The sequence below is a fragment of the Ranitomeya variabilis genome, chromosome 5 (genome assembly GCF_051348905.1).
Source record: "Ranitomeya variabilis isolate aRanVar5 chromosome 5, aRanVar5.hap1, whole genome shotgun sequence".
Classification (NCBI taxonomy): domain Eukaryota; kingdom Metazoa; phylum Chordata; class Amphibia; order Anura; family Dendrobatidae; genus Ranitomeya; species Ranitomeya variabilis.
Window position 1 is genome coordinate 648,858,532 of NC_135236.1, and position 18,554 is coordinate 648,877,085.

The window sequence follows — 18,554 nt, forward strand, 5'->3', positions numbered from 1 at the left end:
CATCCTATCAGTTATTTTATTACTCCTACACAAGTACCCTTCCACGCCATGTTTAACATTAATTCTCTTTAGAATCATTTAATGAATACATCACGAGTATTTATGGAGGATGTTACTTTATTCATATTTTTACAGAATACATTGTGGGCCTCCGACTTCTTTGACACCGCCAGACACCAAGTACTGCCACCGTTAAAGCAAAGATTCCTCCTCCTACAGCCACTGCTTTGAGCCACACCAGGGTGGAGTCATCTGATTCAAAGTCTGGGGGAAAAAATAAAAAGTAATGAATGAACAGCCCAAAGTCAGAAAGTAAGTCCATGTGTTGCCATCATTACCTTTGACTCTTCTGGGGAAATTCTTGGTTATGTCAATTAAGTCCCCGTCCACAGGATCTTCCTTTTCAGCACCAATGAAATCTGGTACAGACGTTTCATTCTGTGTATCATAATCCCAGATGTCTCCTGCTGGTAGACAAAGTCCCAAAAATGGTGGCATTCTAGAACCCATTGCCCAACCGAACATAGAAGTGGGTGATTGAGTCAGCAACCGTGTATCTACCAGATGATCTGGTAAGGGGCAACATACCTTGCATGCTAGTAGACATGTCACCCTTTGTCTGTGATGGCATTTTAGGGTCAATGAAGTGAACTGGACCTTTGCTCACTGTGATCTTCTCGCCACTTTCCTCAATGTCTCGTCCTGCAGTTAGATAACAATGAAAACAGTTATGCTTGGCCAGTCAATAATCAGAAGTCCTAAAAAGTAAAACCCTTACTTTTTCTTTGTGGGCATGAGGTTCTGCAGGATTGTGTAGCAGACGGGACACAAACGGCGGCACTGCAGTGGAAGTACACCTGGGATGTGTAGTAGAAAAGTCAAGACCATATGCATTGGATCTAAACAAATGCCATGACTGTTATAGACAGTGAGGACACTAAGTTTTAACCCAATAATAATTATGTTTTACACCCATGTTTCAACATTCCCTCCAAGCTCCCCCCACATTGCTGTCACACTTTGGGCATTTAGGCCTTTGCTGTGGTCTTCCATGACACTTCCTAATATTACTACATCTATTCCAACAATAAAGGCTAAAGGCATTTACCAGTCCACCAGTAGAAGGTTGGTCATTTGCATCCAGAAATGTGAACGTGTTGACAATGAAACGTTGGTAGTGTGTTGGGTATTGCAATCTCTGTGAGGGAGTTCCAACCGAGTACTGCTTTGTCCTGTAGTCATCTCCAGGAAAGGGGCATCTGAAATAAGCTTTTGGTTACCCGTTGTACAAAATTAAGCCTTTACTCCCTCCTAGAAGTTAAATTTTAAGATTTACCCATCTACAAGTATAGGCCACTGGACTTGTTGTATGGGATCTGAAGTAGACGTGGCCCAGCAGTCATCCAACATTAGGACCAGGCTTGGATCTGTTCTTCTCAAAATGTGGACTTCCAAGAAGACTGGATCTCTTAGAAATTTAGTTACCGGATACTCATTGTCCATGAAGTATACTGCATATGCCTCATCTACAATACAAGATTTGATCAGAAGGCCAAGAGTTAAGGATATAGCATCAAACGCAAGATGTAAAACCATGATGTCAGTTTTATACATGCTACCAAAAGATTTTAATGAGTAGTAGTCTTATAGAAGATTGACATGCTACTTGGGTTTATCAAGTTCAACTTCTCCACCAATAGGTGTTCAACATTATTGGCAAGCTCCGATGTGTAGCACTATGGTAGTATTTGTCATACCTCAAAATTTAAGATGTTTTCTAGAGGAGATATTACTTAACTACCCAAAACCCAGGCTGCTCTAGCACCACTACTTTAGCGATTCGTTAGTTGGGCAGTGATACATTACACATGACCACTATGCACAACTACTAGCCCGAGAAGTCTTGTGCCATGCAAGCATCCTTGATGCCAGGATTGTTACATGAAGTCATGACAAAGCATTAAATTAGACTGTCAGAGATCACAAGAGAAGTGGCACTAACAGGAGGAGATTGGGCTCATTTTAGCAGACCCCCCACCCCTCCAATTCTAGACATCACTTTGTGACCACTTATTACCTTTAGCTATTCTCATCTCCAGCAGCAGAGGTCCCGTAGTTGATACTGGAAGAGGTGGTGGCAGAGTAAGCACCTCAACATATAGTGGGAGGTTGCCAGTCTGAGAATAACTACATCGAACAGTCAGCCTAGGAGATAGATTTTTTTCAGTTATTTTGTGCAACCACCAATGAAGAAGCTGTGTTTTTTTGTTTGGGGGGCTTTTACAGGTGCTTCCCGACACTAGACTCAGTCTCTGATTTCCACAACTCACCCATTTTTTTTTTTTGTAAAGAGTGATATCACAACTCTGGGGAATATTAACACCCTTATTAAAACGGTGATGAAAGAACTGGAATTGGCCCCAATAGCAACTTCATGACAACTTATACCTTCATGTCAGAGTTACAGATTTGATCTTACCTCATTGTACTGTCTCTTGTGATGGAGGAGCCTTTCCATGTCCTAACATCCCTAGTGGCTTCAACTGTATTCTCATATACAATAGCGTTACCCAAGACCTGCCGCAGGATAATATAGAAGTCATGACAAACATCCATGTCTAGTTGAGGATATGTCAACTATTGAGTTGCTACAGACCTCTAAAGTGTTTATGATGTTGGTGGCCAAGACCTATCCACCAACCTCATGTAAATTTATCTTGGAAGTTAGTTTGACGAATTCACTGTAGTCTTACCTGATTTCCTCCACCACATGAGAGGGGAAACTGAAACATTAGAAAAGCTGAATTCTTAGAAGTTCTCAGCAACGGACAGGATGAGGAATCCACACCATGGACAAAAGCAGATTCAAAGATCAACGATGGTGCAGTCAGCTCTTTAGAAAGGACGATCAGAACTTGACCATCATCAGTACATAGGGCAGTGACTGGAATAGGAGTAAAGGAAACAGACTAGGTGTGAGACTTTTGGAAGGTGTCAATGAACACACTGTATACTGAGTATAGAGTCAAAACCCACAGGTTGTGTGGTGTTTCACCCCACCTCTTTGTTGGAAAGTTGCTCATTTCTAATAATTTAGGGGCAGATGCAGACGTATTTTTTTTCCTCCAGAAACATTTTTAATTCTTATAACTTACATTTGTTCCCGTAATAACATTGGGGCAAGGCTCCAGGAGAGAAGCAACATCCTAGTTGATTGCAGACATCCCGAGGGACAGATGAGTTGGCACACTGCAGACGATCAGTTGTCTTGATAGCAGCACAGTCACTAGGGCTTGGAGCATCTAAAGCTATGAAAGATGCCTCAATATTAACCATGTAACTTCTGCAAAAGTACGACCACCAAGGTGCTCGGAGTGGTGTTGCTAACCGAGCCAAGCATGACAGCACTCAAGACAATGGAAATATGCATCTTCATAATCTTATGGAAACCACAAATTTCAGCTGCCATCTGGAATCCTGGCCAGTGTGGCAAATGTCCAATAAATAAATTATATATATTTTCATTCAAGGAATGATGTTTGCTCAACATTAAAAATGTGGTTAAGTTTGAGACTAATCTGTTCTCCAAATGCTTCACAGTCTAGTGAGAACCTTTGTAGTGACCCAGTATTTATTTTTTGCTTTGGTAGACTTCAGTCCAAGTAGACAGGATAGAAGAAGTCAGTAATTACCAAGAGAAGGTACTTCCAGAAGCCACCTCAATCCTCATTTTGATGCACATAATGGACGCCACTCAGTGGTCATACTGTTCATAATGGCCGTGCAACTGCCAGGAAAAGCACTAGGGTGGTATGTGGTGTATATGTACTACATACACTAATACATTTATGGGGACAATTCTTTATGGTGTCTCAAGCATGAGAAAACTGGGGGTCATCTGATCACTACTAAAGTTCTAAGCCACAGGAACGATATAAGATATTGACCTAGAAACCATAGAGTTACCTGGCAATGAAGGACATTTAAAGTCCTTTTTATCATATTCCACTTCACCATTATTTATATGTTCCATGATCAGAGTCATCACATGTTCTCCGAGCTAAAACGAGAGCCACAGAAGTATTAGAAGTGTAGATCACTCAGTTTATCATACAGGCAGATAAAAACAAGGAACACACGACTATCTAAGTATTTGTATATCACACATATGCATTTTAGACACTTGAGACTCACTGAATGAGTGGTCATAGCTTGGTAGTTTATATGAAGGGACAGGGAGAAGGGGGGGGGGGGAAAAAAAAAAAAAAAAAAAAAAAAGAGAATGCACCAAATTTATCATCCAGCATGCGCTACTGAGCAGTTGGGCATTGGAGTCTAGATGATTACAAGTATTACCCAAATTTTCTGCAGCGGCCAAAAAGTTGTTTCATTACATGCTTCTGTTTAATAAAGCATGGATATGCACACTTATTATTATTTGGCTTTAAAAATGACAGTTTTAACTTAATTTTAGTACTTTTTTTGGGGTGAGTATAAGACATTTTGGAGGGGGGGTACCCCATCAATGGTGAAGCAAAGGCAGTCAGTCAGTTGGGTTACCACAGGCCAAAACGCAGCCATGTGAAGCCAGTCAATGCCTCCAAGCGTCTGCTTATGGGCACGAGTCTCACCTCTTCTCTGACGTAGCAGCCATCATAAGCTGCATTGATGGTCACTGAGGAATCTAGATTTTGTCCTACCCACAATCCACAAGTGGAGTCATTGCGCAGATCTTGAGAATTTCCTTTAGAATCTGGAAGACAAAGTACAAACTTACATAATTAATTGGGTGTTACTCCATGTTGGTCATCAAAGCTTGTAATATGGGTAGTGTCCTGCCATGAGTTTTTACAGAATTAATGTTCATCCATCAAGTGTTCTGCATTTCCAACTATGGATAGGATCAAGGGAGAGAAGCTAAAAGCTTTTTTTTTTTTTTTTTACAAACCTTTGAAATGCTGTCTAAACTGAGAATTTGGGTTCAGTTTTCACTATGTATGAGTGCATATCACAGTGAAGACTGTCTACCACTAGGTGACCCAACCAAATAAAAAAAAACAAAAAAAAAAAAAACACACCCACAGCTTACAAACAGTGCCCCTCTTGTTTAAAGGCTGGATCTGGTATTGCAGCATTTAGGATATAGCAGGTCAGCTGCAAGGATATACAGATGTTCAAGAGTGAAGTATCAACACATTATACAGATGACAACTGGAAAGTAGCTTAGCTCTATGAGCCTGTATGTAGAGAAAGCACCTGATGAAGCCAAGTGTGATTTAAGGGCACATTTAGCTTCATCAGGCGCTTTCCGTACATACATGCTCAGCACAATAGTACTTCTACAATTGAAAGCATCTATAAGTTTATCTTCAATTGGGAAGCAGTTTTGCTCTACAAGCCTTTGTGTAAAGAAAGCACCTGATGAAGCCAAATGTGAGTAAAGAGCTTTAGTGACATTTGGCTTCATCAGGGGCTTTCTCTGCATACAGGCTCATAGGGCAAAACTGTTCCCAATTGAATATATCTCTACATATATTTCCCTACATAGATCTATAGCCTGTGTGCAGGGTAAGCACCTGATGAAGCTAGATGTGCCTCTTTGGGAGTCTGATATTTTGCAGCTGGTGTGCCAAGAAAAAAAAAAAAACAGACAAAAACTACACTACATACACAGCAAACCTAAAAATCTATATATGAAGTCTACTTTCTAAGCATAAAATTATAGTCTTGAGTTTTGTGATTTGACATCATGGATGAATCCGGACCAATAACCCCCATACTATAAGAATACTAAATAATCAAAGGATAAAATAATTATACTCACCCAACACGAACAAAGCGGAATTGAACTCATCATATATGGTGGGAATAGAAAACCTCATAGAATTAGGCCAACACTGCAGATTGGAAACTTCATCTAAAAAACGGCTAAGGCCAGAGACTAAACATTGGAAACTACAGCACCAAACCAACATGGCCAGGCCCAGGTGCTGCTTACTCCAACCCATTGTGTGACTGTAGTTCCCAATACAACCCCTAAGCACACGGCAGTCCTATATATAGTGAGGGGGAGGGGAGGGCTCCATTGTGATTGGACAGAGATGGGAGAACCTACAGGTGTCTATTATCAGGGTCAAATACACCCACATTTATCCTGGTATATAAGGCCATGTTCACACATTCAGTATTTTACCTCAGTATTTGTAGCCAAAACCAGGAGTGGAACAATCAGAGGAAAAGTATAATAGAAACACGTCACCACTTCTGTATTTATCACCCACTCCTGGTTTCGGATTACAAATACTGAGGTAAAATACTGACCAAATACTGAACGTGTGCATGTGGCCTAATCATATCCATTCATTCAGCCCCCATAGATTTTATTTTTTCTTCCTTTTTCAGAAGCAATGGGTTAAAGTTTTTTTTTTCCGTGCATTTTTTTCAGGCTTTTGACTTGAGTGTATGTTCATACTTTTTTTTTTTTTTGCTGGGGGAGAATCCACATGGTTTTCAAGAGGGATCCATTTCAGTAATTGCAACTTTGGGTATATGCACACGCTGCGGATTCTGCTACGGATCCACAGCAGATTTGACGCTGCGGATCCGCAGCAGTTTTCCCTAAGTTTACAGTACCATGTAAACCTATGGGGAAAAAAACCGCTGTGTACATGATGCGGAAAATTCAGCACGGAAACGCAGCGGATTATTTTCCAAAGCATGTCAATTCTTTCTGCAGATTCCGCAGCGGTTTTCAACCTGCACCAATAGGAAAGTGCAGTTGAAAACCCGCAGAGGAATCCGCAGAAGAAACTGCGAGAAAATCCGCAGTGAAAACTGCAGTGGTTTTGCACTGCGGATTTTCCAAATCCGCTGCGGAAAAATCTGCAGCAGAATCCGCAACGTGTGCACATACCCTTTGTGGGGTTTTTTTTTAGGGGGGTTCACTTTCTTTAGTTTTTTTTTTTCCCAGTATTTTGGTCTGATATTTCATGAGGAACCTGGAGCGCCCCCGCTGCCGCAGGGCCGAGGGGTACCCGGTACCGGGCCTCTCTGTCGCAGTTCTGGGGTTGTCACGGTGGCTAGACCCGGCCCGTGACCCTGCTGAGGGGCGTCCAATGAATGTGGAGAGTGATGTTGTTGTGGTGTGGTGCAGGTCGCGGTGAATAACGAGGACACCAGGTTGCAGTCTCTTTACCTCTTTACTGAAGGCTTCAGGATCCTCAGTCCGGAATACGGTTAACCAGGCTACCTGAGTCCGGCTGGTCCGATGGCACCTCCAGAGTTCCCTTTGCAGGTGGAAATCTGTGCCTACCTTCTAGCGCTTGTGTGTTGTGGTCCTCCCCTGCTGTGCTTACGGGATAGTCCCCACAACTGTTGTGTCTGTTTCTGAAGTTCCCTCACAACTCGATTATGATGTTCTTCTTCGTCCCCCCAGATGATATGGCTAGGACGCACCCGTATGACGGGTAGGCTCGGAGCTCTTCCGGAACCCTAGACTCGCCCCTCTCCAAATGTTGCCCCCTATGTCTTCTTAGGTGATTTGAGTGAGACAGCCCGCCTATAACTGACTGTCCTGCCGTAGGTTTGAAGTAAGGCCTGGAGCTCAATACTTCCTCGGCGTTTCCGGCCACCGGCTACGCGCCTCAGTAGGATGTTGCCTCGTCTTACAGCACGACTCCTACTGGTATTTCTCCTTGTTGCGTTGATCTCGTTTCTCACTCAGCACAATAAACCTCGCTTCTTGTCCTTTCTTGGGGTACCGCCGCGATGAAGTGCAGGTGCGGTCCCGTAACGTTCTTTCTGTTCGCTAGGCCTCTGTCAGGATCCCACCCCTGACAGGGACCCCCCTGAATCTTCCCCTGCAACACCCTCTGCCACAGGATGTTGCCTGGTTCCAACCCAGTCAGCTTCTCCCTAACTTCCTATCTAACCCCCAGTTTTACCAGATTGTGAGGAGTGGCCTAATACATAGCACCCTTAGCTCCCCCTGGAGGCCAGACTGTGAAGTGTATTGGTGTCTGTGATACCTGGTCAGGTGAACTCCTTCAGTGCCATCAGACGTACCATAGCCCCCCTTAGCGGCGGAGCATCAGTACTGCAACGACCAGGACTCTGGGGCACTGCACTCCCCCCGGTTAAATCCAGTACTCCTGGACTGGGAAGAAAACAACAATACATGTCAGCAAAAAGACATACAATTTTTGAAATGCTATAACAAGTAAATTTGAACAGAGCTTCCCTTTATGGGAGGTGAGGACACTTGAACGTTACAAACATGGTTAAATATTTTAAATAACTTTACTATAAATAACTTCTCTTACTGTAATGTGAATATAAAAATGGCTATTTTGAGTCCATTTTGAAATATACTGAATGCATACAGACTATTACAGAGCAGCATTTCTTGTAATACATTTACAGACAGACAATGCTCATTGTGACACAATCTTGAGAGCTGTTTATTTATTGTCTGAAGACCTTCCAGTTCACAAACAGTTTTAAGTTAGTTTGTTATTGTAAAACAAGGTTTATTTAATCTCTGTCTGTGGTAGTTTTATCTAAAGGTACCTTCACACGAAGCGACGCTGCAGCGATAGCGACAACGATGCCGATCGCTGCAGCATCGCTGTTTGATCGCTGGAGAGCTGTCACACAGACCGCTCTCCAGCGACCAACGATGCCGAGGTCCCCGGGTAACCAGGGTAAACATCGGGTTGCTAAGCGCAGGGCCCTGGTTACCAGCGTAAAAGTAAAAAAAACAAACAGTACATGCTCACCTGCGCGTCCCCCAGCGTCTGCTTCCTGACACTGACTGAGCTCCGGCCCTAACAGCAGAGCGGTGACGTCACCGCTGTGCTTTCACTTTCACTTTAGAGCCGGCGCTCAGTAAGTGTCAGGAAGCAGACGCTGGGGGACGCGCAGGTGAGCATGTACTGTTTGTTTTTTTTACTTTTACGCTGGTAACCAGGGTAAACATCGGGTTACTAAGCGCGGCCCTGCGCTTGGTAACCCGATGTTTACCCTGGTTACCAGTGTAAAACATCGCTGGTATCGTTGCTTTTGCTTTCAAACACAATGATACACAGCGATCGGACGACCAAATAAAGTTCTGGACTTTATTCAGCGACCAGCGACATCACAGCAGGATCCTGATCGCTGCTGCGTGTCAAACGAAACGATATCGCTAGCAAGGACGCTGCAACGTCACGGATCGCTAGCGATGTCGTTTCGTGTGAAGGTACCTTAACCCTTGTGGGCTTTTATGTATCTAAGGGTTTATGGCCCATTGTCTGATGTATGACTGATATCTTGGTCTCATCCTATCTTGAAAGCTGGCCACTTGAAGGGCAGGGTGCAAATCACTATATAAGGCCAGAGAAACATGACTAAGACAGAAGTATAAGCTGGTGTACCTGTACTTACATGTACAGTGTTGTGATACCTGCATAATTGGGGACGCCCGTGCAGTGTTGTGAATTTTCCAGGGGTTCTCTGTCTTGGTGTTGCTTCTCTGATTTTCCAGACGGATGATGTTTAAAAGCTCCTTGGTGACGGATGATGTGAGTATATGTACTTGATCATTATATGTATTTAATCCTTATATCTACTTAATCATTATATGAATTTAATCCTTATACTGTATGTACTTTGTATCTTAAAATATACAAATGTGTATGCAATCATACTATCCAATCATATTATTCCTTTAATTTTGTACTTTGAAATAAAATTGCGTTATATCGCAAGTAGTAGCCTTCTTTAAAGCCGTATCCGAACCTTAGTGTTAAAAATTTGGCAATACACTTACCCAACCGGGTATTCTACTTAGTGCAATTTCTGAACAATAATTTAACATTGCCTTTAAGGACGTACACACTGAATCCACTAAAGACCTTCTTATAAAACACTATAAGGCTAATCAACTTTTCTTCATTTTCCACCTTTACATCTGCAGGACCGCCTGTCTATCTGCCCAAGGCCTACTGCCTCTCGTTCTGTTGCAGGACCGCCCCTTCTCGCCCGGGCCTACTGCCTTTCTGCTACTATACACAGTATAGAACTTATCAACCTTCTCTCAGTTCAAGATCACTGAGCCATCTCTGTATGGCTCCTAGGAGGACTCACCGACTAACCCCGTATGGGTTCACTTCCTGTCCTCATTCTCTAACACATTATTAAACATTTCTTACAATTAACTAGCTGTCTACACATAACTTTGACATGTAAGCATTATTCGACTTTAAGTGCTATTGGTGAACGTCCCCTTTAAGAAGGGACCAAGTCTCTCGGAGGTAGTGCAACTTCTCAAGCTGCAAGTTCGTGTACAGCAAGGACTCCGGAACTGCTTCCAGGAACAGTTTCTTCGCAAAGAGTCCTTTTCTTTGTAAAACCAGTAGAGGGCACCTTTAAGAAGGTGCAAACTATTTACAATAAGTTTGTAATCATGCAGTGTTCATGATCCAGCAGTTCTTTTCAACAATGATGAACGAGAAACAAAAACAAAAGCAAAAGTAGGGATCCCGGGTAAACTAAGGGATCCCTTTAAGAATAACCCTAGTCGGGTTTAAAGCAGCAAAAAGCAGGGAAACAAGCAGTTAACTATTTACATATCCATGGCATCGAGGTTTACTCTCGCTCTGGCGGCTGTAGCTCCGCATAGACCTCGCTCGGCAAGGTGATCGGCGAGATCGGGGCCTTTAAGAAGTGCTCCATACTCGTGGCTCGATCCCAGGGTGTAAGGCGCCGGAGTCTATAGGTCCCAGGGAGAGGGGGTACCGCAACGGGGCCTATCAGCAAGTCCTCTGCTGGCGAGGCAGGGTCGTTCTTCATACCTGCTTCAGATGCGGTCCCACCGGTGCCGATCTGCTCCGTCTCCACTGGGGTCTGGAACGCTAGTTGCAGGACCTTGCGCTGCGGCGTTGTCATCTCCGTTTGCAGCACCTCGCTTTCCGGCAGGGCCTTGCTTTCTGGCTTCGGAGCGCTGGAACTTCTTTCTTGCTCCGGACCAGACGAGGCTGCCAACAGACGTCTGATGAGGCTCCCGATGAAGGTCTTCTTCCACCCGGCCTCAGCGCTCAGCTGCGTCCGCCGGAGTTGGTCGCCGAGCTCATCCACTCCGGCCTGCAGGAAGTCAATATCAGCGGTGGAGGCCTGGTTGCGGTGCCCCTCTGGGTAGCTGGGGGAGTCCTCTGCTCCTACCCCACGCTCCGGCTCCGGGTGGCTGGCCATGGCGTCCTCCATGTCGCTGACTCCTTCTTCCTGGTCCTTTTCCCGCTCTCTCCTTCATGGGCGGTTTCGCTTTCGTTGTCTCCGCCCCCCATTGAGGATCAGTAGGCGGATCTCGGCTGCTGACGGACACGTCCTCAAGGGGCAGAAATATTTAGACTGGATGGCCATTGTCTTTCGCGCTCTTCAGCTTGTCTACGCCCACTCCACGCCCTTCTTCTTCTCCTGCGCTCTCCTTAGCGCTGTAATGGCGGCGGTTTTGGCGGGAACTTCTGGCGGCAAGTGGCAATACACAGTCTTTGCAATAAGTCACAGTCCAAGCACAACAAATCACAGTTCCAAGGCACACATGACCTGATTCTTCAGGCTTAAGTAGATCCTGTTCGTGACGCCAAGTTGGAGCGCCCCCGCTGCCGCAGGGCCGAGGGGTACCCAGTACCGGGCCTCTCTGTCGCAGTTCTGGGGTTGTCACGGTGGCTAGACCCGGCCCGTGACCCTGCTGAGGGGCGTCCAATGAAGGTGGAGAGTGATGTTGTTGTGGTGTGGTGCAGGTCGCGGTGAATAACGAGGACACCAGGTTGCAGTCTCTTTACCTCTTTACTGAAGGCTTCAGGATCCTCAGTCCGGAATATGGTTAACCAGGCTACCTGAGTCCGGCTGGTCCGATGGCACCTCCAGAGTTCCCTTTGCAGGTGGAAATCTGTGCCTACCTTCTAGCGCTTGTGTGTTGTGGTCCTCCCCTGCTGTGCTTACGGGATAGTCCCCACAACTGTTGTGTCTGTTTCTGAAGTTCCCTCACAACTCGATTATGATGTTCTTCTTCGTCCCCCCAGATGATATGGCTAGGACGCACCCGTATGACGGGTAGGCTCGGAGCTCTTCCGGGACCCTAGAGTCGCCCCTCTCCAAATGTTGCCCCCTATGTCTTCTTAGGTGATTTGAGTGAGACAGCCCGCCTATAATTGACTGTCCTGCTGTAGGTTTGAAGTAAGGCCTGGAGCTCAATACTTCCTCGGCGTTTCCGGCCACCGGCTACGCGCCTCAGTAGGATGTTGCCTCGTCTTACAGCACGACTCCTACTGGTGTTTCTCCTTGTTGCGTTGATCTCGTTTCTCACTCAGCACAATAAACCTCGCTTCTTGTCCTTTCTTGGGGTACCGCCGCGATGAAGTGCAGGTGTGGTCCCGTAACGTTCTTTCTGTTCGCTAGGCCTCTGTCAGGATCCCACCCCTGACAGGGACCCCCCTGAATCTTCCCCTGCAACACCCTCTGCCACAGGATGTTGCCTGGTTCCAACCCAGTCAGCTTCTCTCTAACTTCCTATCTAACCCCCAGTTTTACCAGATTGTGAGGAGTGGCCTAATACTTAGCACCCTTAGCTCCCCCTGGAGGCCAGACTGTGAAGTGTATTGGTGTCTGTGATACCTGGTCAGGTTAACTCCTTCAGTGCCATCAGACGTACCATAGCCCCCCTTAGCGGCGGAGCCACAGTACTGCAACGACCAGGACTCTGGGGCGCTGCAAACCCATCTCATAGAAGTTTAGATGCAAAATAAAAACTTCTCAAAACCCTTGTAGTATGAACAGTAAAGTGGATTTTCCTATTCAGATTAATAGGAGGAATATTTCAAGCGTTTTCTTTATGTGAATTTTGAAGCAGATTCACTCCTAAATACTATTTATTTCAATGGGCAATCGATTGTTTTGTTGTTGTTTTTTTAAGGCAAGGTTTTCAAAAGACTGGAAAAAAGATTAAACAGGACATCAAAAGCCACATCCAATATCATCAGACACTTCATGGGTTTTCTCCAGAAAACCACACCAGATTTTTCAGTCTCAAAACAACACTGTGTGAATATACCCTTAGGCTACTTTCACACTAGCGTTTTTTGCAATACGTCGCAATGCGTCATTTTGGCGAAAAAACGCATCCTGCAAAGTTGTCTGCAGGATGCGTTTTTTCCCCATTGACTAACATTAGCGACGCATTGCAACGCATTGACACACGTCGCAACCGTCGTGCGACGGTTGCGTCGTGTTGTGGCGGACTGTCGGCAGCAAAAAACGTTGCTTGCTGCGTCGAGAACGTCTTTTCCGACCGCGCATGCGCGGCCGGAACTCCGCCCCCTCCTCCCCGCACCTCACAATGGGGCAGCGGATGCGCTGAAAATCAGCATCCGCTGCACCCGTTGTGCAGCGCAAACAACGCTAGCGTCGGTACGTCGCTAGTGTGAAAGTAGCCTTAGGCTGGGGATGCACATGACTTTAGTCACACAGGACAGAGGTCATAAAGCATCATCACGCATGTGGTAGCATTACTTCTGTGACACAGCAGTCACCAAAAATCCGAATCTGCTGAATTCTCCTTAGCACAAAACACAAGTGGCTTTTCGAGCATTCAAGGCATTTCAGCAATTTTATTTTTCAGATCTCATAAGCCAAATAAAATTGGCACCTTTTTATGAGTTTCTGTTGCTGTAAGAGTGTGTTCCGTAGAAGATGAGATTCTCCAGCGCTGTGTGGCATTTTTGTCTGGAGACTACCATCTACTGCCCAAGCAGAATCCTGTGGAACTAACAGGAAGTAGAAGAGTTTCTGGAAGGACAAGTCTTGATGGAGCATGGGGTCAGGTGACCTTCGTGACGCGGTTCCACAATATAAGAGGCCGGAGCGGCAGAATGGATATGGCGCCAACGAATGAGACTAGCAGGACATGCACTAAGAGGGACGCCAAGACACCGGAAAATCTTCATCCCTGGCTGCAGTTTGTTAAAAAAAATAACAAGTTGCTCTATACTCACCCCCCTCAGATCTAGCGTTGAGTCTCTGTCTCTGCTTACAGTATTGACAGCCACTCAGATGGCTCTGCTAGTGTAGATTTACCGCCCACTCAGAGCCACTGAGCTCAACGTGACGTAAGAGCCGCAGCCCATACCGGTCACCAAGAACAGCCCCAGAGCAAAACCGAAGATGTGGATGAAGATTTTCTAAAAGGAATAAGCCTTTGAATGGCGTCACTCCAGTTACATTCGTGACTACACTCAGTGCACACCTCTTCCATCTCCTCAACTTCTATGAGATGGGTTCCTCATGAAATATCAGACCAAAATACTGGGAAAAAAAAAAACGAAAGAAAGTGAACCCCCCTAAAAAAAAAAACCATAAAGGGTATGTGCACACGTTACGGATTCTGATGCGGATTTTTCCGCAGCAGATTTGCAAAATCCGCAGTGCAAAACCGCTGCGGTTTTCACTGCGGATTTTTGTGCGGTTTCTTCTGCGGGTTTTCAACTGCACTTTCCTATTGGTGCAAGTTGAAATCCGCAGTGGAATCCGCGGAAAGAAGTGACATGCTCCTTCTTTTTTTCCGCAGAGAATCCGCGCGGATTTTTCTGCATCGTGTGCACTGCGGATTTTGTTTTCCGTAGGGTTACATTGTACTGTACACCGTATGGAAAACTGCTGCGGATCTGCAGCGTCAAATCCGCTGCGGATCTGCAGCAAAATCCGCATCGTGTGCACGTAGCCTACGACTAGTTTCCCCTACTCCAGTGTTAATGAGGGGCGTGCAGGATTAAGATGCACTGAATTAATTAATAGACGCTCACCAATGAATGAATTTGGCGCATCTTATTAGTCGTGTACGTCTCTGTGAGTTTCGCCAGAAATGTCACTCCAGTTAGAGACTGGAATAGCATTTCTGGAGTCCAAAATGCCAGCACTGAATTTGATAAGTGGGCATAGCCATGCCCCATCCCACCACAGCTCCTCCTTAGCTGCTTCAAATGCTAAAAGTTACACTTTTGCGCAACTCCAAATTGTTTTAGTGAACTAAAAAACTCCACAAAAAAAGCAGTTTCCACTAGAAAAAGATACCACAATTTTGCTCGGGGTGGAAAAAGAGGAGCACCAAGAAACATAGCGGATTAGTAGCAGAAGCTGATGGCGGAGAATAAATGAAAGCAGACAGCTGTGGAGATGTCTAAGGGTATTTGGTCAGTGGTTTATTTATTGATTTTACTCACTTATATAGCGCCATTAATTCCACAGCGCTTTACAAACATTATTGACACTGTCCCCATTGGGGCTCACAATCTACTTTCCCGATCAGTATCTTTTAGGAGTGTGGGAGAAAACCCATGCAAACACAGGAAGAACATACAAACTCCTTGCAGATGTTGTCCTTGGTGGGATTTGAACCCAGGACCCCAGCGCTGCATGGCTGTAGTGCTAACCACTGAGCCACCGTGCTGCCCATATCAGTATTTGTAAGCCAAAACCTTAAAATAGGACAAAAATGCAACAAATCCTTAGCCTAAGGCCTCGTCCCTGCAGTGAGTTTTTGGTCAGTTTTGGATGCAGATTTTTTTTGCACCTATTAGGTAACCTAGGCTACTGCTTTTTTTTCTATTGCATTTTTTGTCTCTTTTGGCACATCTTGCATAAGTAAAGCGGCTTTGTTTTGGTTACTTCACAGTAACAAAACTTTATTGATACATATGCGGTTAATATGTGGTTTTTGTGCGTTTTTGCAGTTTCTCCAAATATACAATTTTTTTTGTTTTCCTTAATTCCGCTATATTGCTCCAGAGATAGTGGACTTTTCTTTCGCGCTAATTTTTATGGTATTTACCAAGGATCCTCTGAGGTGTGTTTTAAGCTGCTTTGCATTATTACACTGTAAGCACTGCCCCCTTGGGAAAGTCCATGTAAATTAGCACTAAAACATGTCTGATACCATATAGCAAAACAAAACCTCTGAGGAGCAGTGGCAATTAAATAAGAGTCAAACGTGCCACTTTTGACCTGGAGAGAGGTCCTCTTTAAACCGGAAACAGCAAAACAATAGGTGATAGCAGCCGGCACATATAAAATTAATAAAGTTTACCAAGGGCTCAATTCTACATTTTCTTGTTACAGTGCCAGAGTGTAAAGGAGCACAGGAGTCTGGTCTTGACCGAATGATGAACCCATGATGGTATGGGGAAGATCATCCATGGAAATCCTGTTTCCCAGAGGCTCGATGGTGCAGTGGATGCCAGAATATTCACATAAAGAACAGGAGGCAGCAATAGTTAAAAGCAGGAACTGACAGCAGGCATGGTGACTCCGTGGTTAGCACTGTAACTTCAGGGTTCAGATCTCACCAAGGACAATATGTGCAAGGAGTTTGTATGTGCTCCCCTTGTTTGCGTGGGTTTCTTCCGGGTTCTCCAGTTTCCTCCCAAATTCAAAAGACGTAGTGATAGGGTTTAGTTTGTGAGCCCCGATGGTGATGTCTGTAAAGCCCCGAGGAATATGATATAATTGTGAAAAGTACATGACATGGCTATAGATAGCTGTGGATAGAATTGGCAGGAACAGTCTCTGGCAGGGGCACACACTTGGGGACAGACAGCAAATTCTGGAATTGCGATATTTTGAGACAGTTATGCACATTAATCGAAACGCTCTAATTCTTACACAGTGTAAACTAAGGATATGTGCATACAGCACCTTTTAAACCCTGGCGTACCTACACTTTTCTTTAAATATTTTTATTTGAGTTTTAACATTGACATGAAAACTGAACATTGCAATTCCGTTCAATAAAAAAAGTTGACTGTTAATAAGCCATCGTTAAACATTAGAACACAGTATAACCAGCTTTAGGAGGCATTAATGTAAGCTCTTACACGAGGCAAATAATTGTGTGCTCTCTAGAGTAATGTAAAGAAGGGCAAGAAGAGAAAGAATAGGAACCAGCGCTCCAGGCGAGACCACATCTTCCACGACATTCTATTACTGACAACCAGATTGCCAGGTCATTTCCCCTCATACAATAATATCCAACATGTCCATTGGCGATGAAAAGCTTTGAGGAGTTTATATGCAATTAAGATTTTTATAATGTTTACTTTTTCCACCCAAAGTGTGAGTTTGTGGATTTCCAGTGAGGTGGAACAATTGTCTTAACTTTCAGGTACCTTCTAATTATATTTTTCTTTGCTGTTGAGATTGAATCCGGAGTGATAGAAAGTTGGTCTATTTGGGCAGAGTGTGACTACTGTATGATGAGAAGCTTGAGTTCCATAACCCACAAACAAATGGTCATTCCCACCATATATAACAGACCCAGCTGCCCACTAGCACAAGTCCAACAGAGGGGATGAGCCTATGTAGCATAGTGGGACAACTGTTCCATATTCTAGATAATTACCGGCTGAGAAACTGTTAATTTGTGGGAGCGCCTGAATGCCTTTTGCCAAAAATCTGATGACCTAATTCCTTCTCCCAAGCCCCAGTAAAGGATCATTGCAGGAGTACCTTTGTATATACAGGTTAGAAGTTTAGTACAAAGTTGAGTGATTATTGGATGAACTGTGTTAAGCCTTAAACTAGTCAGAAGTTGTGAGAATTTATATGTAACCTGAGCTGGAAATATTTGAGCCAGGATAGACGCACTCCTAAAGCCAAGTTCTGTAAAGGAAGGCAAAGAGCCCGATCGCATGAGAATGGGTCTCAATCTAATCCTGGTGGATCAGTTCCAGATTAGAAATGAGTCTGCACCTAAAGCAGGGGGAAATCTGGGATGTCAAACAAGATTGGATCCATTAACAATCTACGTTTGAGATTAAGACTTGCTCCTAGGTTTTCAAAAAGTGTTGAGCGAGTACTGTGATCTGTTTCTTAGATCAGCAGACTAGTAATCCCCTTTATTTTTGATAATACAGTATGTTGTAAGCTTCGATTCTACTTACACAAACTTTGCGAATAGTGTTGAGATAGGAGAGCAGACTGGACTTTATAAAGATGTTTTGGAAAAAAAAAAAAAAAAAAAAAAAAAAAAAACACCCTTCCTGAACTTTGTTATTGAATTGAACCTGGTGGGAGGCCCAGCCAAGATCAGCAGAAGTTTCAGTTCCACATATGAATCTTCAAGCTAGTTTTCATTAGCTTTTTAATAATGGGGGCATAATAAAAGATGCAGACATGCAAGTTCCCTAGAACTTGCTTCCGTCAGAGGGGAAATTAGTTGTCTGTTCAGTGTAGAGTTGCTCATGGTCAACTATTCTAAAATAGAAGCCAACATTGCGTACATGGCCAAATTCATCAAATCCCTTTATTCTAGAGGAAAGTGATAGTATCGGGCTTGAAGCCTGTGTAGAGCCTATAGTAACTCCACTAATATCTGATTTTTAGAGAATACTGCTAAGTGTTCCACCAACAATGCTTGTGAGATTTTATAAAGGGTCAATAAAGTTGTGTTGTCAATTGCGGTATGTGTATGTGCCGACTTGGAGCTATTATATTGCACAAATGTCATACAACATCGAGTTAGCAGTGTA

The 18,554-nt window shown here is 44.3% G+C and overlaps 1 protein-coding gene across 2 annotated transcripts; it reads right to left on the reverse strand.

Annotated features, from left to right (window-relative positions):
* Positions 1-6,031, reverse strand: LOC143773995 (zona pellucida sperm-binding protein 4-like). 2 transcript variants are annotated; one of them, XM_077261291.1, is made up of 13 exons: positions 5,825-6,031; positions 4,632-4,753; positions 3,967-4,060; positions 3,156-3,308; positions 2,754-2,944; positions 2,480-2,577; positions 2,078-2,205; positions 1,337-1,526; positions 1,109-1,259; positions 779-857; positions 589-702; positions 339-464; positions 1-264 (listed from the first exon to the last, which is right to left on the reverse strand). In XM_077261291.1, the coding sequence occupies exons 1-13, from the start codon at positions 6,006-6,008 to the stop codon at positions 122-124; spliced, it is 1,773 nt and encodes a 590-aa protein (XP_077117406.1). In that variant the 5' UTR covers positions 6,009-6,031; the 3' UTR covers positions 1-121. The 2 variants fall into 2 exon arrangements, with proteins under 2 accessions (XP_077117406.1, XP_077117405.1); XM_077261290.1 differs by having other exon boundaries at positions 106-264; positions 339-467.
* Between the last annotated feature and the right edge of the window lie 12,523 nt (positions 6,032-18,554).